The sequence below is a fragment of the Mesoplodon mirus genome (genome assembly GCF_964341445.2).
Source record: "Mesoplodon mirus genome assembly, chromosome: 15".
NCBI lineage: Eukaryota > Metazoa > Chordata > Mammalia > Artiodactyla > Ziphiidae > Mesoplodon > Mesoplodon mirus.
The window spans coordinates 43,532,941-43,556,709 of NC_138991.1; the positions used below are offsets into that span (position 1 = coordinate 43,532,941).

Here is a 23,769-nt window from a genome sequence, read left to right on the forward strand (position 1 = left end):
TCTCATTGGTTTTATAACCTCCGCCTTCTCTGTTTCTTCTTCCCAAATTACCCACCCCCTTCCCACCTCCAGCCCCACCCACACTTCCAACGATTGGCAGAAACCCAGTTCTCTCTCTCCTATTATTCGTCCAAGCCCTCTGACGAGGCGGGAGAAAAAAGGAGCGCGATGGGGCCCCCCGCGCGCAGGCGTGAAGCGCCGAAACGCTGGCCTCTTGGCCGGCACCGGGGCTTGTGCGCAGGCGCGAGGTGGGCCGCTCGCCCGAAGCGGGAGGGAGGGGGTGGCAGCGAGAGTGCGAAAGGGGGGAGAGGGCGCGAGCGAGACCCCGGCGCCTGGCGCCCCGGGACCCGTGCCCCGGCTCCGCGCGCCGGGTGGCCGCCCGCGCGCCAGCAACGACCCCGGCGCGCGCCGGGCCGCGCCCTTCGCCCTTTCCCCTTCCTCGGCGGGCGGTGGGGAGCGGCCTGAGGGGCGGCGCCTTTTGCGGCCGCCGCGGCGGGGGGATGTGAGGGGCGGCCCGCGGTCATGGAGACGGGCCCGGCGCCCCTGGTGGCCCCGCCGCGCCGTCATGGCGCCCCCGCGGCCCCGTCGCCGCCGCCCCGCGGCTCCCGGGCCGGGCCCGTCCTGGTGGTAGCTCCGGGGCCGCCAGTGACCACGGCCACTTCGGCCCCGGTCACCCTGGTGGCCCCCGGGGAGGCGCGGCCCGCATGGGTACCGGGTCCAACCCAGACCTCGGACTCGGCCCTGGCCCCCGCCCCGACAATCACCGGCAGCACGGAGGTGGGGCTGACTCTGGAGGCCTCACCCGAAGCCCTGAGGGCGCAGGTCTCCGACCCAGAGCCCTTGGTGCCCGAGGCTGTGGCAGGAGCCGAGAGGTCCATGGCTCTGGCCCCAGGGGCAGACCCTCCGAAGACGGAGGAGGCCAGAACCTCACCCGATCCTGGGCCAGGTACCCTCACCGGGACCTGCACCAGGACCCCTTCAAGAACGGCTCCTGGGGCCCTGACCGCCAAACCCCCGCTTGCCCCCAAGCCGGGAACCACAGTGGCCTCAGGAGTGACTTCACGGGTTGCAGCAGTGACAGCAGGACAGGTGACAAGTGGACATGGAGCTGCAGCATCAGCATCAACAGGACAGGCTCCAGAGGACCCCTCAGGGCCTGGCACAGGCCCTTCAGGGACATGTGAGGCTCTGGTAGCTGTCGTGACGGTGACCCCAGCTCCGGAGCCTGCTGAAAACTCTCAGGACCTAGGCTCCACGTCTAGCCTGGGACCTGGCATCTCTGGGCCTCGAGGGCAGGCTCCAGACACTCTGAGCTACTTGGACTCCGTGAGCCTCATGTCTGGGACCTTAGAGTCCTTGGCGGATGATGTGAGCTCCATGGGCTCAGACTCGGAGATAAATGGGCTGGCCCTGCGCAAGACGGACAAGTACGGCTTCCTTGGGGGCAGCCAGTATTCGGGCAGCCTGTGAGTACCCAGTGGGCACCCAGCGGGCCTGCTTCAGTGAAGTAGAGGTTGCAGGGTGGGGGGAGGATACACCTTGCCCACACTCTCGCTGCCCATCCTCGTCTGAGTATCCACGGGGTGATTAGTGGGAATGGGAATGCTTAACAATCCATATCATGCCTAGAGCTTCCTGAGGTTTCTGTGGCACCAGCGTGTTAGGGTTTGAGACCAGGTATCGGGAGTTCTGGGTTTGAGCCTAAGCCTTGCCTTTGGTGTGTGTGTGCCCTTGAGTTCGTGCCTTCCACATATGAGTTAGTGCCTCGCTTTCCTCCCCTGTGAAGTGAAAGGTTGAATGAGATGATACCTCAGGTTGTCCCAGCTCCTTGATGGGAAACTCCAGCTACAGGTCAGATATTCTGGAGGGTTGGCTGGACAGGGGTTCTAGTAGAGCTCTTTGGTTCCTTAGGGAGAAAGTCTGGAGGGATGCAGGCAGCTCCCTTCCCCCATAGCCCTAGGTCTGATGGGGTGGTGAGGTGGGGAAGTCTGTTTGATGGAGGAGAGACTCTGAAGGTAGGGCCCCTCTGTGCAACAGAAGAGCAGTCTTGTGTTTTCACTGAAGGAAAGGGGGTGGAGGAGGCCTCTTCCCCATTTCCTCATCTCCCCAGCCGGGCTTACTCTTTCCTGGTTCCCTCCAGGGGCCTGAGTCACTTCTGAGGTGAGGGTGTGATTGCTTCTGACTTCTTCCTTCCCTCTCTTTGGATCATTGTTCCTGTACCCCTTTAACCTGCTGGTCAGTTCAGTTTACAGCACTGCCTGAGAACCCCCAGTGCCGGGCCCTGTGCTGGGTACTAAGGATAAAATAATCATTTCAAGGTGCTCATCATCTAGAGGGAGAGACAAATACTTAAACAGTTGGTTTCAATATAATATGTTAGGTTTAGCCTGGAGATCATCACAGGGTTTTGTGAGCAGCTAGGGAAGGGATCTTTTGCCCAATCTGGGAATTCAGCTGCACTGATCTGAATTGTGAAGAATGAGTAGGATTTAGTCATGGCTGTGCATGTTGGGGTGAGGGGGACCTGCCTGGTGTTGGGGGGAAGCCCTGTGGGAGGGATTATAGTCCAACAAAAAAATCAGAAAATCTTTGAGTACCAACATTCTCGGTCCTGTGTGGGGAGGGCAACTTAAGTTTGACCCTGGTGCTTTCCCATGCATGAGGGATGCATTGCTGTACCTAATTTATAGATGAAGAAACAGGATTAGAGCAGTTGAGTGAATTGCCCCACTCAAATAATTTGGATCTCTGTGACCAATGGCACTCTCCTCAATACTCTGCTGCCCTGAGGAACTTGGATTGAATTGGATTTTAGTGAGCCCCTCTTGTGTACCAGGCACGGTGCTGGGTGCTAATTCTCTGCTTTTAATTTTGTCTCTCTAAAATCCGTCTTCCATGCTGGCAGAACCTACTTCTGAGGCAAGGCTGACTGTGGCACACGTTACCTTAAAAGCTGTTAGCAGCTCCGCACTGTCCACAGGATAAAGTCCAAGCGCTTTAGCCTGCGCACAGGCTCCTTATGTTCTGGCTCTGCCAGCCTCTCTGGTCTTCTTTTCCACCGCCTTCTCACCATGCACTGTGTGCTGTGGTCCTGTTGAAGTGATTGTAGTCTTTCTCCCTTCATACTCAGGCTGTACCGTCAGCCAGGAATACCCTTCTCCTGGTCTTTCCCTGCCATGTTCTACTCAGTTCTTCATGGCTTACCTCAGATGTCCCTTCCTCCAGGAAACCTTCCCTGCTACCCATTGCCCCTACTCCGGTTAGGTGCCTCTTCTGTGCATCTTTGTCATTGCATTTCCTTCACATATTGCAATTATCTCCCCTGCTAGCTTGTGACCTTTTTTTTTTTTTTTTTTTTGGTGGTGCGCGGGCCTCTCACTGTTGTGGCCTCTCCCGTTGCGGAGCACAGGCTCCGGACATGCAGGCTCAGCGGCCATGGCTCACGGTCCCAGCCGCTCCGCGGCATGTGGGATCCTCCCGGACCGGGGCACAAACCCGTGTCCCCTGCATCGGCAGGCGGACTCTCAACCACTGCGCCACCAGGGAAGCCCCGCTTGTGACCTTTTGAGGGCAGGAAAGGTATCTTACTCTTCCTGGCCTTTAGTAGAGTTTGGAATTGCCTTATGATAGAGATTAATGAGAAATCACCTTTTTTTTTTTTTTTTTTTTTTGCGATACGCGGGCCTCTCACTGTTGTGGCCTCTCCCATTGCGGAGCACAGGCTCCAGACGCTCAGGCTCAGTGGCCATGGCTCACGGGCCCAGCCGCTCCACAGCATGTGGGATCTTCCCGGACCGGGGCACGAACCCGTGTCCCCTGCATCGGCAGGCGGACTCTTAACCACTGCGCCACCAGGGAAGCCCGAGAAATCACCTTTTAGTTTAAGGAGCTTCTGGGACAAAAGAAACTAACTTTAAACCTCCCATGTAACAGTCCTTTATATACAGTTTCTCAATAGTCCTCTCATAACTTTGTGATGTAAGTGGTGGCATTCCTTTTTACATTTATAAGGAAGAGACTTAGGTTATCACTTGCCAAGACTCCCCAGCTTCTAAGGGACAACTGGGCTTTGAGCTCAGGTCTATCTGGAAACCCAAGCTCTTTCTTCCATTCCACTCACCTGGTACTGGCTCCTACAACTAACTGTTTCAAGACTGATGGGGTATCTTGAGTGCGAAGCTCTGACAGAACAGTGAGCAAACAGTGCAAGGAGAGCTTCATTTGCTTGGGAATGTGGGGTGATTTCAGGGAGGAGGAGGTAGCGGAAATTGCAGAGGTGCAAGGGATCTTGAGTCTGGTAGAAGGAAACTCAGTTGCTTCTAAGGGGACAGGGACGTATGTTTGTTATGTATTTTATTTTATGGATAATAATTGCTGTTACTTACTGAGTCGCTGCTATGTGTTATCTCATGTAACCTCTTAGGTAGATACTGTTTTTCTCTCCATCTTACACATGAGGAAATTGAGGCTTAGAGAGTGACTTGCCCGAGGCCACACAGTGAACAGGTGGCAAACCTAGAACTTGAATCCAGGTCTAATGCAAAGTGTAGCTTTTCAGTATTCCGTGCTCTCTCCCCAAACTTGTATGTGTCTGAAATGGGATTTGAACACAGCCTCTGTATAGCCATCCAACATGAGAATGCGATCTCTGTGCAGAGATTCCAAGGAAATTCCATTTAGCGTGGTGAACTAGGACCTTGGATGGCCAGGATGACCAGACGTCCTATTGTTTGGTATTGGTAGCTCACAAAATGCTTTTATGGTCTGATCTCTCATTTTTGAGCTTGGGGAGGTGGCTTGCCTCAGTTCCCCCAGCAATCTAGGTTTTATACTTCTGCTACTGACCTCTTCCATACTCCCCATATCCTCAGAGAGAGCTCCATTCCTGTGGATGTGGCTCGGCAGCGGGAGCTCAAATGGCTGGAGATGTTCAGTCACTGGGATAAGTGGCTGTCACGGCGTTTCCAGAAGGTTTGAGAAGGCTGTGGTGGGCAGGGCAGTGGACATGGTGCGGGTGGGGAGGACAGGGTGGCCCCATGTGCTCTGGGGAAGCCCAGGAACCTGATAGTATCTGCTCTCCGGACCACGTTGGGGGTAGGTGGTACTTGGGCCTGGGGGGAGGAGTAGCTTTAAAGATAGAAGGCCAGGCGGGGTCCAGTGGAGTGAAGCCTATGGGATGTGGGACGAGTGTCCCAGGGAGCCCAAGGACTGCTGGGGAAACTTGGAGGCTGTGCCTGCCACTGAAGCTGTTCCCCTGCCTGCCACTCTGCCTTAGGTGAAGCTGCGCTGCCGGAAGGGGATCCCATCCTCCCTCAGAGCCAAGGCCTGGCAGTACTTGTCCAATAGCAAGGAACTCCTGGAGCAGAACCCGGGCAAGTTTGAGGTGCGCACAGCTCCAGGGTGTGGGGACGTGTGACAGGGTCTGTGTGAAGGGTATCATCAGTTCCCCCAGATCCTGAGATAATCTCAGCTGTCCCACTGCAGGAGCTGGAACGGGCTCCTGGGGACCCTAAGTGGCTGGATGTGATTGAGAAGGACCTGCACCGTCAGTTCCCTTTCCATGAGATGTTTGCTGCTCGAGGCGGGCATGGGTAAGGCAACTTGACTATGTGAGTCAGTGGTGGATACAGGGCTGGGTTGAAAGCAGTTCTTGCCTTCCAGAACTTCTACAGGAGTGGTCCTTAATGGATTGAGTGTCTAGCCATGTTGAAGGAAGTCTCCTGGGAGGGAGACTCTGATCCAGGGTGATGGGGGTGGGGTGGGGTGCTGGTGAGGGGAAGGGGAGGCACATCAAGGGCTCACTGAAGAGGTTGCATTTGAACTAGGTTTTAAAGGGTAGATGGGAGCAGAGCAAGGGGCAGGTTTTTCCTGGCTTTTGGGGGTTATGTCAGCTGTGTCTGGGCATTGGGCTTGGGTAGAGCTGAGGCTGGAAAAGCAATTAAGGGCCCTTAAATGCTGTGCCCAGGCCCTTCGATCTTTGTTCTGTCTTCCTGGCTTCCTCACGAAGGCTTCCTAGTAGTGTGCGATGTTTTTAGGTGCTTCTCAGCTCCTTGTGGGAGCATGTGGTTGGACATTTTTTTAACAGTAAGTTCATCCTTTCAGCAAATATTTGTCAAGCGCCTGCTATCTGCCAGGTACTCTTTTAGCTACAGATGACAGCTACCCCCTCAGAGCTTATATTTTAGTAAGGATAGACAATAAATAAAATAAAGAATGAAAGTATGTTGTATGTACAATGGTGGTAAATAGAAGAGTTTAAAGCAAGAAAGGGGAAAAGAGAATGTGAGCCGAGATGGGGTTACAAGTGACCTGATCTGACTTGTGTTTTAAAAAGATCATTCTGGGACTTCCCTGGCCGTCCAGTGGTTAAGACTCTGTGCTTCCACTGCAGGGGGCATGGGTTTGATCCCTGGTCAGGGAACTAAGATCCCACATGCTGCGCAGCGTGGCTGGAAAAAAAAAAAAGGATCATTTCTGGCTGCTGTGCTGACAATAGACTATAGGAGACAAGGGCAGAAGCAGAGAGACCAGGTAGACTATTTCCATAACCCAGGAAAGAGATGATGATTGATAGACCAGGATGGTAGCTGTGAAACTGGATATATTTTGAAGGTAAAGCCAAAAGAATTTGCCAGTGGATTAGATGTGGAGTGTGTGTGTGTGTGTGTGTGTGTGTGTGTGTGTGTGTGTGAGAGAGAGAGAGAGAGAGAGAGAGAGAGAGAGAGAGAGAGTAGTTAAGGAAGACTCTTAAGGTTTTTGGTCTTAGAAACTAGAATAAATGGAGTTGCAATATGCTGATATGGATGGGAAAACTGGGGGGAAAGTAGGCTTGAAGGGATATCAGGAGCTCATTTTTGGAATGTGAAGTTTGAAATACTCACTGGATATCCAGATGGAGATGCCAAGTAAGCTGGATGTACAATGGACACAACATCCAGGGAGAGGTTTAAACTGGAGACAGATTGGAAATTGAGAGTTGTCAGGCTCTACATGGGACCAGATCTCACCCATGGGACTAGATGAGGTCATCAAGCCAGCAAGTGTAGATACGAAAGGAAGCTGTTCAAAGATTGAGCCCTGCAGCTCCAACATTTCAAGAATGGGAAGATGAGAAAGAACCTGTAAAGGAGCCTGGAAGAAGCTGGTGAGGTAAAAGGAAAACCAGGAGAGTGTGATTCCTGGAAGTAAAGTGAAGAGGGGTTTCGAGATCAGCTGTGTGAAATGCTGCTGACGGGTCAAGTAAAGTGAAGTCTGCAAATCGACCTCTGGATTTAGCAATGTGGAGGTCATTGGTGACCTTGATAAAAGCAGTTTTGTGTGGAGCAGTGGGCTAAAGCCTGACTGGAGGATGGGAGGAAAGAAATTGAAGATAGCAAGTCTGTACTCTAGGTGGGTTTGGCTGAATAGGTAGGAAAGAAACGGTGTGGTATTCAGAGGGGAAGGCTGGGTAGAGAGAGGTTTTTGTTTGTTTGTTTTTTGGCCATGCCCTGTGGCATGCGGGGTCTTATTTCCCCGTCCAGGGCTCGAACCCACACCCCCTGCAGTGGAAGCATGGAGTTAACCATTGGGCCGCCAGGGAAGTCACAAGAGGTGTTTTTTTTTTTTAAGCTAGAAGAAATGACATGTTGGTATGCCAGCCTCTGTAGTTAGAGAAAAATGGATGACGCACAAACAATGGGAAGGTTGCTGGAGGGATGGCCTTTGTAGGCGAGAGGGGATGGGACCCAGTGCCCAAGTGGAAAGGCTGTGGTTGGCCAGGATCACAGATAGTTCACCCATAGCAACAGGGGAGAAGGCAGGGGTACAGAAGCAGGCAGGAGGCTGAATGTAGCATGGGAGCTTAGGGAAGTTACATGTTTATTTTAATATATATTAGATGAAATAACTAGTATATCAAACCTGTCATTTCATGGACGTTATTACAAAGTGGAGAAAAAATAAATAATAGTGGGGTGGTGTACAGATAAAGCACAAATGAAGATCACACTTCAGTGACTGAATTTTGAGAAACACTACTGTAAGCAGTGGTCAGGAGTGTGTGACTGGAGGCAGGGAGAGGGTCTGGGAGGTTATTATATCGTCCTGGTTAAGAGATGAAGGTCTGAGCTGCTCAGTGGCTGTGGTGGCGGAGAGAGGGAATAGACGTGAATAAAATTCAGAAGGTAGTGTTGATACGACTTGATGATTAGCTGTGGGGAGTGATGGAAGGCTCGCTGTTTTCTGATGTGGGGCTGAGGGGATGGGATTCCCACACACAGCGATGAGGCACCCTCAGGGAAGAGGAACAGATCTAGGGCAGAGAGTTTATTCTTTTGGATGCAGAGACAAGAGAAAGGTCTGAGGCACAGCTGGCTTCCCAAGCCTACACCGAGAACCAGGGCTCTGCCCGGGGTTGGAGGGGACTGATGAAATCCAGACAGATAAGGCAGGGCCTGCCCTGGGAGAGTGCCTGCTCTGGGGCAGTAAAAGCATTCAGACAGTGCCAGAGGAGGGCTGATGCTGTTGAAAAGCTTCCTGAAGAAGATGACCTTGAAGATTTACGGGATCGGGGCAGACAGAGCACAGCCTGTGTGGGGACATGGGTGGGGAGCACGTGGGTGTGCAGGCAAGGGCGGAAGCCTAGAGCCTGGAACAAAGCTTAGGTTATGGTCTGAGTCTTTGGCTTAAGCTTGATAGGCAGGATTAGGAATGTGGATAGAGGTGTGTGGTGGTAAATCTCTGGGGTTGATCTGCCACGGGATATAGGGGGGCTCTGGGGGGGGTGCGGGTTAGTTTGGGGGCGAGAGCTCCCAACTCCTGTGACTTTCCTCATGGTCTTTCCCCATACCCACAGGCAACAGGACCTGTATCGAATCCTGAAGGCCTACACTATCTACCGGCCTGACGAGGGCTACTGCCAGGCCCAGGCCCCCGTGGCCGCAGTGCTGCTCATGCACATGCCTGCTGAGGTCAGCAGACGCTGGACCTGGTTGGGGAGGGGCTGGGAGGATCTTGGCCTGCAGTGGTGATGGGGGAGCTCCCTCCTCCCTGTTTCTCAGGCCCCATCCCTCCCTCCTTGTTCTTGCCCTTCTCAGCAAGCCTTTTGGTGCCTGGTGCAGATCTGCGACAAGTACCTCCCCGGTTACTATAGTGCAGGGCTGGTGAGTGTCTGGAGGCTGGGTGCAACTGGGGCTGTGACTTTTCCCCAAGACTGCAGGGTGGTCCTTGTCCTGCCCCACGCTGTACCATTCTGTCCCTCTGTTCTGGGCCTCTCTCACTGAGGTGAGGATCCCACTGTGTGGATGGGTACTGACTACCAGGGCCGGTTCTACCCCAAGGGTCCACAGCAGGCCTCTTCTCATGGTTTGTCCCACTTCCAGGAGGCCATTCAACTGGATGGAGAAATCTTTTTTGCGCTGTTGCGCCGGGCCTCCCCACTGGCACATCGGCACCTGCGACGGCAGCGCATTGACCCCGTGCTGTACATGACAGAATGGTTCATGTGCATCTTTGCCCGCACCCTTCCCTGGGCTTCAGTGCTACGTGTCTGGGATATGTTCTTCTGTGAAGGTACTTCTGTAGCCATTCAGGCCATGATGGGGCTGCGGTTTCCATGGTGGCTGCCAGAGGGTGGCCTGCTGACAGAAGGCTTCACTGGAAGCTCTCTTGGGGCTGGAGAAACTGAGGCCTGATCTTGTTGGCTCTGCCACCAGCCCACAGCTTGCTTTACCTCCCAGGAACCTAAAACCCATGGCAGCTTGTTTCCCTTCTTGGGGCCTCAGCTTCCTCATTTGTGAGGTTGGCAGTAGACAGGGATGGGGGCTGTGAGTCCCTCCTAAATGGGACAGGCTGAGATCCCGGGCTGATCATCCAGCCTGTCTTCCTTGGACCCTGCAGGCGTCAAGATCATCTTCCGGGTGGCCCTGGTGCTGCTGCGGCACACACTGGGCTCTGTGGAGAAGCTGCGCGCCTGCCAAGGCATGTATGAAACCATGGAGCAGCTGCGCAATCTGCCCCAACAGTGCATGCAGGAGGACTTCCTGGTGCATGAGGTAGGTCCTAGCCTTAGCATACCTCACACCTGCTTTGGCCCATCTCCATCCCCAATCTTGTTCCGGTACCTGTTTCTTCTCCATCTAGGTGACCAACCTCCCAGTAACAGAAGCACTGATTGAGCGAGAGAACTCGGCCCAGCTCAAGAAGTGGCGGGAAACCCGGGGCGAGCTGCAGTATCGGCCCTCACGGAGACTACACGGTTCCCGGGCGATCCATGAGGAGCGTCGGCGGCAGCAGCCGCCCCTGGGCCCCTCCTCCAGCCTCCTCAGCCTCCCTGGCCTCAAGAGCCGAGGCTCCCAGGCAGCTGGGGGGGCCCCCTCTCCACCCCCTCCTGTCCGCAGGGCCAGTGCTGGGCCTGCCTCAGGGCCTCTGGTCACCGCTGAGGGACTGCATCCATCCCTTCCTTCGCCTACTGGCAACAGCACCCCACTGGCTCCCAGCAAGGAGGCCCGGAGGCAGGAGAAGGAGCGGCAAAAACAGGAAAAGGAACGTGAGAAGGAGCGGCAGAAGCAGGAGAAGGAGCGGCAGAAGCAGGAGAAGGAGCGGCAGAAGCAGGAGAAGAAGGCTCAGGGCAGGAAGCTCTCGCTGCGTCGGAAGGCAGATGGACCCCCCGCACCCCAGGATGGCGGGGACAGGTCCTCAGCATCAGAGGCCCGGCAGGATGCTTACTTCTGACGTCTGCCCTGGGGCTGGACTGCAGGGCCCCCTCTTTTTCCCTCAGCCAAGAGCAGGCCTTGGCCTGGGGTGCTGCTCCCGGCCCCCTTGGCAGGCTGTCCCTCTTTCTGAGGAAAGTGGCTTGATTCCCCGTCTCCTTGCCAGCTGCTGACCCCTGCACGGCCAGGACAGCCAGAGTACGTGGGGCAGCAGCGAACAAGTCTGGACCCCTCACCTCCAGTTAGGCCCAGCTGGGGTCTCTGTCACTCCTGCCCCGATTCCCTCTGGGATCCCTTCCCAGGTGCTGTCCTGATTGGCCTTTTGTCACCACAGGGGTGACTTCTGGCGATGGGAGTCAGCGGTTTTCAGATTCTTACACTCCAGTCACTCCCCTTACCCATGAAGTGGAGCTGGGTTCCTTTTCCCATCTTCAGTCCTGCCTGTCTCCCCCCACTTCCTGGCGGGGGCCCAGGCTCTTCGTGTTCTCCTTCTGGACATCTCCGTGTTGTAATTATGTACGGAGGACCCGGTTGGCCCAGGGTGGGGGTGTTCACTCTCTTCTGACCTTTGGTTTTCCTCCACCATGTTCTTGCACGCTGGTTTATTTAAGGGGACATGCACTGGAGCAGGAAATGTCCCCCACTTCCCCACCACCACCCTCCTTGCTCTCCTTCCTCTTCACCTACCTTTCTCTGTATTCTCAGGCCTCCCCTGCTTTGTCTCACCAGGGCTCCCACCTTTCACCTTGTCCCCTTCCAACCCTCCAGCCCCTACCTGGGTAAGGGGTCTTCCCTTGAGCTCCAGGGGGTGGAACCCAATGTTTACATTTTCTTCTGTCTCTGCCCCCACCCTGTGCGGCGCTTTGAGGAACCGGAAAAGAACCTGCTGTTGTACCTGGGCCTGTCTCCTGCATTGTTATTTGATGAAGGGGGTTAGAATAAGGACAAGGAGGGAGGGAGTGACGTAGCTAGTCAGGATCTGGGTGTCTCTTGAAGCAATCGGCTGGTCTCCTGGTCTCGGCAGGTAGGTACCTTTTGGCCTTTGGTCTATTAGTCACTCATCAACAGACAGTGGTTGAGCTTCGCTTCACCTCTGCCTGGGATCCGCTGCCTCCGTTGTTACTGGCCTCCTGGAGCCGTCTGTGCGCCGCCTGCAGCACCCGGATCTCCTTCCCAAAGTGCTCGTGCAACTCCTGCAAGCTGGAGAGGTACTGCCCTCTCTGTACTGTGGGGAGCCACAGTCCTCTGGGGGTGAGCTGGTCTCTTGTCCAGCTGCCTGGCACAGCTCCTGGTGCTGGGCCTCCAGGGAGCGTAGCAGCACAGCCAGGCTCCCAGCTTCTGGTTTTCTGCTGCCGGCTTGTAGGCCTGCCCACCTTCTACCCCTGGGGTCAGGATGGTAAAAGGTGTAGGGTTCTGTGGCCCCAAGGTGTGGCTCCACCTGGCAGTTCTCTAACAGGATGAGGCTCAGGGGTGTGTGGGCCAGCCTGGTGTTCAGGTAGAAGAGGAGGTTTCCCCGGAGGATGAACCAGCGGTGCTGGTAGCTGGTATTTCTGGCCCCCTTCTTTAGTAGGATGCCCTCCCGGTCCACAGCCTGTGTTCTGTACCCACGGAAGAAACCGAGCACGGGCTTGTGGTGCAGTTTCATGGTTGTCCAATCTGGGAGGAAACCCTAGGGGCAGGAAAAAGGAGGGGTGGTCCATCTGGTTATCCTAGGGACCGCAGCTGCCCCCAGTGCCCTCCTCTGGCTCCAGTAGGCTCTTTCTGGGCCCAGCCTTGGCCTACTGGGATTCAGACTCTGAGTATCCTCAAGAGGTAGAGGTCTTGTACCCTGAGCAGTGGGACGACCTCCCACTTCCCAACCCCAACTCTGCCCCTTGGGACAGGTTACAAAACCTGGGCAGGGGCTGCTGGGCTGGGGTCCTGTTTGGGGGGGTGGGGCATGGGTATCCACTACTGCCCCTTTCCAGGCCTACCTGAGATGAGGGCACAAGGGGCCTCTGGCCTCGGTACTGGGCACAGGTGCCACTGCCACCTCTCCTATTATGGCTCTTCCCACCTCAGAAACCGGGAAATCGCCCAGGGGGTAGGCGTGGGGTAAGTGACTTCCCCTGGGTCCTAAAAGGAGCTGGGTTGGGAAAGTACGCCAGGAGAACCGAGCAACCCCTCTGGGACAAGAGCAAGGCCGCACCTCGAACTAGGAGAGGGCGGACAACGGGACGCTGAGAGTAGGAAGGCAGGATCTCATAAGATGATGAAAGGCGCAGAGCCAGCCCTGGAGAAAACGAGACTCAACCGGGGAAAGGGAAACAAGGGCAGGGACCCAGCGGCCCTGCTGGGACCTTGTCCCTCCATCGTGACTCTGGGCGCCCCTTTAGGTACAGCGCGCTCCGCTTTCTCCCCAGAGCCTCTACTGCTGTAGGAGGGAATCGAGACCACTTCCGGCCATCCCTCTCGTCCGATCAGGGTTTAGGCGTTCATACGTCCCCTCGGCTCGCCGTCGTCGCCCCACACGGCTCACGTCACATCTGGGAGGGGGTGTCTTTCCCCGCTCAGCGCGTACGTACTTCCGCCCGCCCCTTCAGTTAGTCCTCTAACACGAGTGAAGCCACTTCCGGCCTTCCCTGGCGCCTTCCACAGTTCTCTTCCGGGTGGTGGCGGGCGGGTGCCCCGGATGTAGCCTTGGCGAAAACCTGTCTCCCTGTATTCCCCCACCTTTCCTGGGTCTTTAGGTGAGCGCGTGCCGGCTGGATTGCTGGAGTCCTCGTGGCTCTGCCGCCTCTTTGATTTGTACACAGCCCAGGACAGTTGGGGGTCACCCCACGGAGTCGGGAGCTCGGCGCAGGGAGGAGCGGGGCTGCCAGGGTTCCAGGTCCTGGGTTCGCCGGGGCCCCGCGGGCTACGAGGAAGCTGGAGGTGGTTGAGCGGGTGTCTGCTCTCGGAGCAACGTCGCGCCCAGGACTGCGGGGGCCGGGAATGGTGGTGGTCGCGCGAGGGAGCGCGTCTCAACGGGGGGGGGGGTGCCCGTGGGGAGCTCCTCCGCGCGTCCACCTCTCCATCCCCACTCCAGCAGCTCTTTCGGATGCCAGACCAAGTCCTGGGGGCCTCTTGGCTGCCAGCTCCCCTTTCGGCCCCTGATTCTGTGCTCCCTCCCCTCCCAAACTGGATCCAGTACCGACCAAGGGAAAGATTTGTTGTGCGGGAGACCCTCTCGCGGTGAGTATTCTCCTCACCCAGTTCCTTTAATCTGCACCCTTTTCCTCGGCTCAGCTTGAGAAAGGCCCCTCTGTCCAGTCATGCCAAAGAGGAAAGTGACCTTCCAAGGCGTGGGAGATGAGGATGATGAGGATGAAATCAGTGTCCCCAAGAAAAAGGTGAGGGGGCCAGATTCTTGCGTTCTGGGGAGGAGTGAGGGGAGGAAAAAAAGCTAGAAGGCAGGAGGGAAATCTGGAGGGACAAAGGAAAGGTGGAAAGGGCTAGCTAGCTTTTCTATGTGCTCTGAGAAATGGGTTTGCAGGATTTTCAGTTTGAGTCTAGATCCTAGAGTATTTTGAGTAATAGCCAGTAACCTGCATGTCTCTCGATTTCTGACTCCTGCCCACAGTTGGTGGACCCTGTGGCTGGGGCAGGAGGTCCTGGGAGCCGCTTCAAAGGCAAACACTCTTTGGACAGCGATGAGGAGGATGATGATGAAGGGTCCAGCAAATATGACATCCTGGCCTCAGAAGATGTAGAAGGTGAGCTATAGCCAAGAATTGACTTTCCGCTGGAGGAACAAATAGGGGCTTCTGAGGTCACAGAGCACAGGAGGCTCCTGTCTCTTTTTTGCATTCCTAGCATGGGACGCCTGTGTCTTTGGTGCAGGTCAGGAAGCAGCCACACTCCCCAGTGAGGGAGGTGTGCGGATCACACCCTTCAACCTGCAGGAAGAGATGGAGGAAGGCCACTTTGATGCTGATGGCAACTATTTCCTGAACCGGGAAGCTCAGATCCGAGACAGCTGGCTGGACAACATTGACTGGGTGAGGTCCAGAGGCTGGCATGGCTGGGCCTGGGCCTTGCTGGCAGTTTGTCTGAAATGAAACCCTTCCATTTTCACGTTGCAGGTAAAGATCAGGGAGCGGCCGCCTAATCAGCGGCCGCCGTCAGACTCAGAGGAGGAGGATAGCTTGGGCCAGACACCAATGAGCGCCCAAGCCCTCCTGGAGGGCCTTCTGGAGCTGATGTTGCCAAGAGAGACAGTGGCTGGGGCACTGAGGCGCCTGGGAGCCCGAGGAGGAGGCAAAGGGGGCAGCAAGGGACCTGGGCGGCCCAGTTCCCCCCAGCGCCTGGACCGGCTCTCCGGGTTGGCTGACCAGATGGTGGCTCGGGGCAACCTCGGAGTGTATCAGGAGACAAGGGAACGATTGGCCATGCGGCTGAAGGGGTTGGGGTGCCAGACCCAGGGACCCCGTGACCCCACAGCCCAACCCTCCCTGGACATGTTTGCTGAGGAAGTGGCGGAGGGGGAGCTGGAGACCCCAACCCCTGCCCAGAGAGGAGGTAAGATTGAAGGGCAGAGGAGGGGTGTTGTGGGCAGGGGCAGGCCCCTTGATGCCCAGATGGCTCTGCCTTTTATTTTAGAAGCAGAGTTGCCCGGAGATGGTCTGGCCGATGTGATGTGGGAATATAAGTGGGAGAACACAGGGGATGCTGAGCTGTATGGACCCTTCTCCAGCACCCAGATGCAGGTAAAATCCTTTCTTCTTCACTTTGCCTCTTCTCTCCCTCCCCCCACCCCATTAGTCCTCCCCCAGCTCTGCCCTCTCTTCTTGCAGACCTGGGTGAATGAAGGCTATTTCCCGGACGGTGTTTATTGCCGGAAGCTGGATGCCCCCGGCGGACAGTTCTACAATTCCAAACGGATTGATTTTGACCTCTACACCTGAGCCTACTGAGGGCCGAGTTTGGTGGCCCCTTCTTTCCTGGATTTTGCGGAGGAGGCCCCGGCTGCCTTAGGCAGTGAGGATATTGGGAGCCACTTTTCAGTTAACTTCCTTTTCCCAATAAAAGCCTTTAGTTGTATATTAGGGCCTTGGCTGGGCTGATGGCCAGAAGTCGGGAACGTTTTCCAGACCCCTTTGGACTTGCTTTGGCCCTTGAGTGTTTCCTCTCATGAAGTTCCTCCTTGGGAGTTTGTCTCTGGTCCCTTGAACCACTTCACCTTTGTTTACCAGTCTTTGGGGCAGAGCTGGGCCTGTCAGGTGTCTTGTGGCCTCCCAACCTGGACTTTGTTCACCATCTAAAAATCTCTCCACTCACATGCCGTTCTCCAGAATCCTCTGGCGGTTCTTGTTTTGCTGTTCTTAGGTCTTTGGCTTTTAAGACCTAAGATGCTCTGCCTTTCAGCCAGTGCAGGACAGAGCCCCAGAAGTGGAGACTTTAGGCCTGGAAAGGCTGGGACATCTGTTGGGAGTGAGCAGGAAAGCTGATACTCACTGGCTCCCCACTGCCTCAGCCTTCTTCGAAGTGGATAGAAACGGCCTCTTAGGTAAAGTCTAGACTCAATGTTGGCACTTGAAGGACCTTTCAAGGCCACCTGGGCCAGTCATGCTTTGTACAGGCACAGAGATGGGCAGTGTCTCACTGGAGGTTACACAGCACGTCAGAGGGCGGGCCCAGACCCAGTGGGCTCCCTTCGAAGACCTTTCTTGGCACCAGGGCTTTTCTGTCTGGCCTTGGAAGCCTTGTGGCTTACATTTCCTGGGCTCCCACAATGTGTCTGACACTGGTTAGTGCCTTGAGGGAACTGAGAGAACTGGGCTGGTCCCCTCCCAAGAATTCAGAGTCAGGGGGAGGGATTGGGAGGAAGACTGATACGCATAATTGTATAGTCTGAACCAAACACCTTCCACCTCCCACCGGTGCTGCCTTATGCCTCTCCTCACTCACACCAGTTAGTTCTCCACCTTGGCTCTCTGTTGGAGTTTTATGGGGAGCTGTAACATCACTCTGCAGAGATTCTGAATGAATTGATCTAGGTAACGGCCTGGTGTTTGGGGCTTTAAAAAGCTCCCAGGTGTTTCCCACGTGCAGCCAGGTGGAAAACCACTGGGCCTGACTCCAGGACTGAGGTTACACCTGGGGAAAGGGGCTGTTTCGTGGACCCTGCTGTGGTGGAGCTGAGCATGGGTGTGGCCGGGGCTCTGGTGGAGTCTGTTACCTATGGGAGAGTCAAGCACCAGAGCCATGGGGGCAGATGGGAGGGTGGAAGGAGTCAGGCTTGGAACCAGGAAAGGCTGGAGGGCAGCGTGGGGATACTTGATGCTCTAGTGAGGCACCCAGCTTATATAATAATTAACTACTATAATAATCAGGCCCATTCTAGTGCCAGCCCAGACCTGGATTTCATTGACTTCAAGATGCCTTCAGTTGTAAGATGTCTTACTTTATGTGTCAGTTAGAAAGAAAAGCCTGCGCATTGCAGTTGTAAGATGTCATTGATTCAGAGCTGCCTCCTGATTTCAGAAATGTTTCAAAGTGAAAAACAGATGTCTTAGAACCAGTGAAATACAATGTTCACGTTTATATCCCCAGTGACCGACTCATGGGAGGTACTTAGTGTTTGGTGAATAGATGGACGCCATGGGGGGCAGTTCCCCTGGATGTCCCAAAGGCACCCCGGGCTCCACAATCCAAAGCTGACCTCACCTTCCCCACCCGTACAGCCTCCTGTGTTCACCTCCCTGAAGACACCATGTGTAGGCAGAATAATGGCCCCCAGAGATGGCCACTTGTGAATATATGACTATATGGCAAAAGGGACCTTGAAATGTTATTATGTTAATGACTGAGATGGGGCGATTATTCTGGATTATTGAGGTGGGCCCAGTGTAACCACAAGGGTCCTGTTACATGAAAGGGACTGAGGCGGGTCAAAGTGAGAGGGAGATGAAGATGTTATACCCACGGCTGGGTTTGAAGATGGAAGAAGGGGCCATGTACCAAGGAATGCAGCAGCCTGTAGAAGCTGGAAAAGGCAAGAAAACGGGTTTTTCCCAGAGTCTCCACAAAGAAATGCAGCCCCACTGTGGGTTTTAGCCCAGTGAAAACCATTTTGGACTTTTGACCTCTTCTAGAACTAATAAAATTGTGTTGTTTTAAGTTGTTAAGTTTGGAGTCATTTGTTGTAGCCTCAATAGGAAACTAACACTCCATCCAGCTGAATGCCTCTCCTTCATGAGCATCATGGAGCATCATGAAGCATCAGTAAATTCTCTCTCCCTTCACCTTGTCCCTATTTCAAGCCCCTATCAACAACTCCCTTGCCTTTAATTTTTATATAAGCTTTGTATATCTTACAATAGTTTTGTAGATTAACAGAAAATTTACAAAAATAGTACAGAGTTCACCCAGCTTCCCCTGTTGTTAACATCTTTCAGTAGTACATTTGTTACAACCAGTGTACCAATGACCTTGCTATTTTTAAACAGCTTTATTGAGAGAGAATCCACCCATTTAAAGTACCATTGTTTTTAGTACATTCACAGGGTTGTGCAACCATTGCTACAATCATTTTAGAACATTTTTCTCTAAAAGAAACCCCACCTGTCAGCAGTTCCTCCCTATTCCTCTCCATCCCCCCTCACTCTCCAGTCCCTGCCAACCTCTAATCTACTTCCTGTCCCTGTAGATTTGCCTATTCTGGACATTTCCTACAAATGGAATCATACCATACGTGGTCTGTGTTTTCTGTGTCTGCTGCTTCTACTTAGCATGTTTTCAAGATTCATCCATGTAATGTGTAACAGTACTTTATCTTTTTTGTTGTTGGCTAACATTCCATTGTATGGATGGATTACCGCTCACTAAACCTCACACTTTATTTATATTTTACTAGCTTTTCCCTAATGCCTCTCTTCTGTTTCAGTGTCCCGATCTGGGACACTGCGGGACATTTAGCTGTCATGTCTCTTTAGCTTCCTCTGTTCTGTCTGGTCCTCAGACTTGTTTTAACTGACCTTGACCAGTTTGAGGGGTGCTGGTTAGGTATTTTGTCAAATTCCTAAAGTTTGGGCTTGTCTGGTATTACCCCCATGATTAGATTTGGGTTATGGGTTTGGGGGAGGAAGACCACAGAGGTGAAGTCCCTTGCCTTTCACTGAAACTTTTTTTTTTTTATAGGCATCACTTTTTTTTTTTTTAATTTATCTTTGGCTGTGTTGGGTCTTCGTTGCTGCGCGCGGGCTTTCTCTAGATGCAGCGAGTGGCGGCTCCTCTTGGTTGTGATGCGCGGGCTTCTCATTGCGGTGGCTTCTCCTGTTGTGGAGCACGGGCTCTAGGCACGTGGGCTTCAGTAGTTGTGGCTCGTGGGCTCTAGAGCGCAGGTTCAGTAGTTGTGGCGCATGGGCTTAGTTGCTCCGCGGCATGTGGGATATTCCCGGACCGAGGCTCGAACCCATGTTCCCTGCATTGGCAGGTGGGTTCTTAACCACGGGACCACCAGGGAAGCCCCTCACTGAAACTTTTGTAGGCTCCTCATTGCCCTCAAAGTTCAAAAGCTTGAAGCTGATAGAAGGTTTTCCATGGCCTGGCCTGAGCCAGCCCCTCCGCCTCCACAGCTGCCTTTGCTTTCCTTCCTCCCGGCCTCCCCCGACGCCAGGCTCTAGGCTCCAGCCTGCTCCCAGAACAGGACAAATAATTCACTTCTCCAGCCTGGCCAATGATGCCCTTCTCTCTTTTCAGACTCTCCAGGGAGACCAGTGACTATGTCTGTCGTGCCTTAGCTCTAGGCCTCCTTTTCCTAAGGGCTTCCTGACTCCCACTCCCACCTGCCAGGTTGGGCAGCATTTCTTCCACAGCACCCAGTAGCACAGATGTCTGATGCAGCACCCAGAGCGGTTTTTCCTGGCCTGTCTTCACCAGTTAGCCTGAGACAGGGAATCAGTGCTGATGAATGAATAGGGAATGAGCCATTTCTTTCCCCCTCCTGTGTGTCAGGGGGACAGCGCCTTCCTGAGCCAGACTGGGGAGTGGGAACCTGTGGGGCTGTTTGTTGCCCCAGAGGGGGTGAGGTGTGACCTGGATGGGCAGTGTACAGGTGTCTAGACCCAAGCGTCCCCCAGAGGGGCAGGATGGAGGGGTCTTTAGGGTCATTCTAACTCCTGGGGGTGTCACTGAGCCATGGGAAAATTTATAGGAGGGGTTCAAGGTCAAAGCTGCAGGTGTCATCACTGCATCTGGGACACCAGACCCTCTGAAATGCAGCCTCTTGCCTTTGGCAGGCCATTTTCCAGAAGAGTAGCGAGAGTGAGGGAGGGTGAGTCTAGACACTCCTGGTGGAGGGCTGGGGTATCACTCTGCCCTGGGCATCTGGTGGGACCCTGGGGGAGACAAGGACTGGGAAAGAGCCCAAAAGGAGTTAAGATTAATGAAGAATCAGGATCCACAAAGCCTGAGGAGTTTGGGCACCTTCACACCTTTGACACACCTGCCACCCCTTCCAGACCCGCCCGGCTGGCTGGAAGTCTCATTGCACAGTCACTGAACCCCAAGCTCCCAGGCAGTGGGGAGACCTGAACCTGGCAGCTTGCCTTCCACTCTGCTCCCAGCCAGAACCAAGCTGGAGCCCTGGAGATGCCAAGCTGTTTCTGGTGCTGAGACCCGAGAGGAATTCCTCTCAAGGGTGGATTAATTAATTAATTAATTAATTAATTAGCACACCCCGCGGCTTGCAGGATCTTAGTTCCCTGACGAGGAACTGAACCCATGTCCTCAGCAGTGAAAACGTGGAGTCCTAACCACTGGACCGCCAGGGAATTCCCTCAAGGGTGGATTTAGTAGCAGATGTTTTGCGCAGGATTCCAGGGTGGATAATGTACCTTCAAGTCAGTAGCCATTTCTGAACTCCCTGTGGAGGCTGGGCTGCCCCTGGTCCTTTTTGGCCATTCCCCAAGTTCAATGATACACTTTCATTGTGGTGGGTTCACCATTTCCCAGACCAGCTTCAACCTCCTCCTGGGGGAGCTTCCCAGCACACATCTCCAGCTGGCTGGCTGGGGACTGCTGCTGCCCTCTTCTCTAGGAGGCTTGTCTGGCTCAGCCTGCCCTGTAGGTAAGACCCCATCTCCCTGTGTAAATACTGCATGTGACAAGTATGTAAAACCTAGCTGCAGACGCTGATGCTGAGATTTGCTTAGGCAGCCTCTGGTTTTCCTGTTCTGATGCTATCTATCATCCTTGTTCTCACTTTCCTGTTCTCCACCCACTACGCCTCGTATCTCTACCCCAAGTATCTCTGCAGCTCTCAGTGGCATCAGGCCCTGCGGCTCCCATGCCCTATTTTGGACACATTTCTCTGTCTCAGCCTCTTCACACTCACTTGGACACAATGTGGGCTTTTGCCCTCTGGCCGAAGGGCGCTGCTGCCTCTTATCTGACCCAGACTTCTGAGGCTAAACCCATCTCTACTTAATAAGAGAAGAGGAGGGTGTTTGACCTTTCTTTTTTTTTTTCCGGTTGTGTGGGGTGAGATAGGGGTAGAGGATTAAGAGGTACAAACTACTATGTAAAAATAAGTAAGCTAGTGGTTAAGAATCTGCCTGCCAATGCAGGCGACACAGGTTCGAGCCCTGGTCCGGGAAGATCCCACATGCCGCGGAGCAACTAAGCCCGTGCGCCACAACTACTGAAGCCCGCGTGCCACAAGTACTGAAGCCCGCGTGCCACAAGTACTGAAGCCCACGCACCTAGAGCCCATGCTCTGCAACAAGAGAAGCCACCACAATGAGAAGCCCGCACACCACAACGAAGAGTAGCCCCTGCTGACTGCAACTAGAGAAAGCCGCGCGCAGCAACAAAGACCCAATGCAGTCAAAAATAAATAAATAAAGTAATTAATTAATTAATTTAAAAAAATAAGTAAGCTACAGGATGTATTGTACAGCACTGGGAATATAGCCAATACTTTATAATAACTTTAAATGGAGTAAATCTATAAGTTTTGAATCACTGTAAGGTACGCCTGAAACTAATATCATATTGTAAATCAACTACACCCCAATTAAAAAAATAAAGTGACAGGCTGGTACTCAGATCCTCTTATTCTATTTTTTTTTTTGGCCATGTTGCGAGGCTTGCAGGATCTTAGTTCCCCAACCAGGGATTGAATCCAGGCCCTTGGCAGTGAGAGTGTGGCGTCCTAACCACTGCACCGCCAGGGAATTCCTGACATTCCTTAAGTATCTAAATAAGTTAGGAATATTATGTTTAATCTTCTCGACTACCTACTATTTAGTTACATATTTTCCCCATCTTGCTGATGAGAAAAATGAGGCTTAGAGAGATGAGGTAAACTGACCTGCCCAATATGGCAAAGTCTGAAAATGGTAGAGTCAGGATTTGAACCCAGGCCTGTGTGATCCTAAAGTCCAGACAGAATTTTTGGTGAGCTGTCTGTTCCAATTTATGGCCTATTTTTAAATTGGGTCTTTTTTTTTTTTTTCTTTTTGCGATACGCGGGCCTCTCACCGCTGTGGCCTCCCCCGTTGCGGAGCACAGGCTCTGGACGCGCAGGCTCAGCGGCCATGGCTCACGGGCCCAGCCGCTCCGCGGTACGTGGGATCTTCCCGGACCGGGGCACGAATCCGTGTCCCCTGCATCAGCAGGCGGACTCTCAACCACTGCGCCACCAGGGAAGCCCAAATTGGGTCTTCTTATTGAGTTGTGAGACCTTAATATATCTCAGATACAAGGGCTTTTTCAGATACATATTTTGCAAATATTTTCTCTCAGTCCATAGCTTTTCATTTCATTTTTAAAAATCAGTATTTTGGGGGGCTTCCCTGGTGGCGCAGTGGTTGAGAGTCCGCCTGCCGATGCAGGGGACACGGATTCGTGCCCCGGCTCGGGAAGATCCCACATGCCACGGAGCGGCTGGGCCCGTGAGCCATGGCCACTGAGCCTGCACGTCCGGAGCCTGTGCTCCGCAACGGGAGAGGCCACAGCGGTGAGAGGCCCGCGTATCGCAAAAAAAAAAAAAAAAAAAAAAAATCAGTATCTTTTGAAGAACAAAAAAATTTTTAATTTCGATGAGTTCAATTTGGTAATTTTTTTTCTTTTATAGTTTGTGCTTTTTGTGTCCTATTTAAGAAATCTTCATCAAACCCGGGGTAACTAAGATTTTCTATGTTTTCTTCTAGAAGCTTTATAGTTTTAGCTTTAACATTTGGGTTTATGATACATTCGACTTAGCTTTTGTATATGATTCATTTTTTTTTTGCATATGGCTATCCAATTGTTTCAGCACCATTTGTTGAGAATATTCTCCTTTCCCCCATCGTATTGCCCTGCCACCTTTGCTAAACATCAATTGACCACATATATGTTCATCTTTTTCTGAATTATTTATTTTATTTCATTAATTTGTATGTTTATCTCTACACCAAAACCATGTCTTGATAACTGTAGCTGTATAGTGAGTCTTGACGTCATGTAATGTACTTCCTCTTTTTCCTTTTTAAAAATTGTTTTGGCTAGTCTATGTCTTTGGCTTTCTATATAAATTTTAGAATCAGCTTGTCAGTTTCTCAAAACCTTGTTGGGATTTGACTGGGATAATGTTAAGTCATGTAGAATTGATATCTATTTCTTCCTAATAATATTTATTGATATTATTGAGTTCTTCCTTAAATATTTGGTAGAATTTACCAGTGGAGCCATCTGTGCCTGGAGTTTTCTTTGTAGGAAAGTTTTTTTCCTTTCCTGAATATTTCCATTTATTACCTCCAGTTTATGGGGAATGTGAAGGAATTCAACTGACTTTACAATGTCACCAGGAAAGGAATGCTGGAAACCTGAGGGTGAATCCTTTATGCTTCCAAATATTTTGAAAGTTGGCTCATGTAGAGACAAAAACAAATACAACAACAGCAAAAAACACACCCCAAAACCCTCCAAACCAAGAAATTTTGTATGATGAAAGAGTATTTCTGGGAATGAAAAAGAAAAAACGTTGCCTCTCAATGCCTAGAGGTCTGTGCTAGTTTTGAAGATAAAGCTTTTATTTTAGGCACAGTGCTCAAATTAATTTCATAGGAAGGTTTAA

General features: G+C 53.0%; 2 protein-coding genes and 1 pseudogene across 10 annotated transcripts; 2 read left to right on the forward strand and 1 right to left on the reverse strand.

The window, feature by feature from the left end:
- The first annotated feature begins 276 nt into the window (after nucleotides 1-276).
- Nucleotides 277-11,587, forward strand: TBC1D10B (TBC1 domain family member 10B). Its single transcript, XM_082644194.1, has 9 exons — nucleotides 277-1,466; nucleotides 4,872-4,971; nucleotides 5,276-5,383; nucleotides 5,485-5,591; nucleotides 8,834-8,948; nucleotides 9,075-9,140; nucleotides 9,360-9,549; nucleotides 9,877-10,031; nucleotides 10,120-11,587. The coding sequence occupies exons 1-9, from the start codon at nucleotides 523-525 to the stop codon at nucleotides 10,708-10,710; spliced, it is 2,376 nt and encodes a 791-aa protein (XP_082500320.1). The 5' UTR covers nucleotides 277-522; the 3' UTR covers nucleotides 10,711-11,587.
- Nucleotides 11,588-11,742: 155 nt separating this feature from the next.
- LOC309816558 (sesquipedalian-2-like) lies at nucleotides 11,743-13,211 on the reverse strand (annotated as a pseudogene). The gene is made up of 2 exons (XR_014296214.1): nucleotides 12,662-13,211; nucleotides 11,743-12,357 (listed from the first exon to the last, which is right to left on the reverse strand). The product of XR_014296214.1 is annotated as a sesquipedalian-2-like (transcript).
- A 12-nt stretch (nucleotides 13,212-13,223) lies between these two features.
- Nucleotides 13,224-17,836, forward strand: CD2BP2 (CD2 cytoplasmic tail binding protein 2). Of its 8 annotated transcripts, none has more exons than XM_082644199.1 (7): nucleotides 13,224-13,244; nucleotides 13,956-14,059; nucleotides 14,290-14,422; nucleotides 14,550-14,707; nucleotides 14,792-15,227; nucleotides 15,309-15,415; nucleotides 16,074-17,836. In XM_082644199.1, exons 2-7 carry the CDS (start codon nucleotides 13,982-13,984, stop codon nucleotides 16,224-16,226), a joined length of 1,065 nt encoding a protein of 354 aa, XP_082500325.1. In that variant the 5' UTR covers nucleotides 13,224-13,244; nucleotides 13,956-13,981; the 3' UTR covers nucleotides 16,227-17,836. The 8 variants fall into 8 exon arrangements, with proteins under 8 accessions (XP_082500325.1, XP_082500321.1, XP_082500326.1 ...); XM_082644195.1 differs by lacking the exon at nucleotides 13,224-13,244 and adding an exon at nucleotides 13,315-13,417; XM_082644200.1 differs by lacking the exon at nucleotides 13,224-13,244 and adding an exon at nucleotides 13,315-13,417 and having other exon boundaries at nucleotides 14,798-15,227.
- Nucleotides 17,837-23,769: the final 5,933 nt, after the last annotated feature.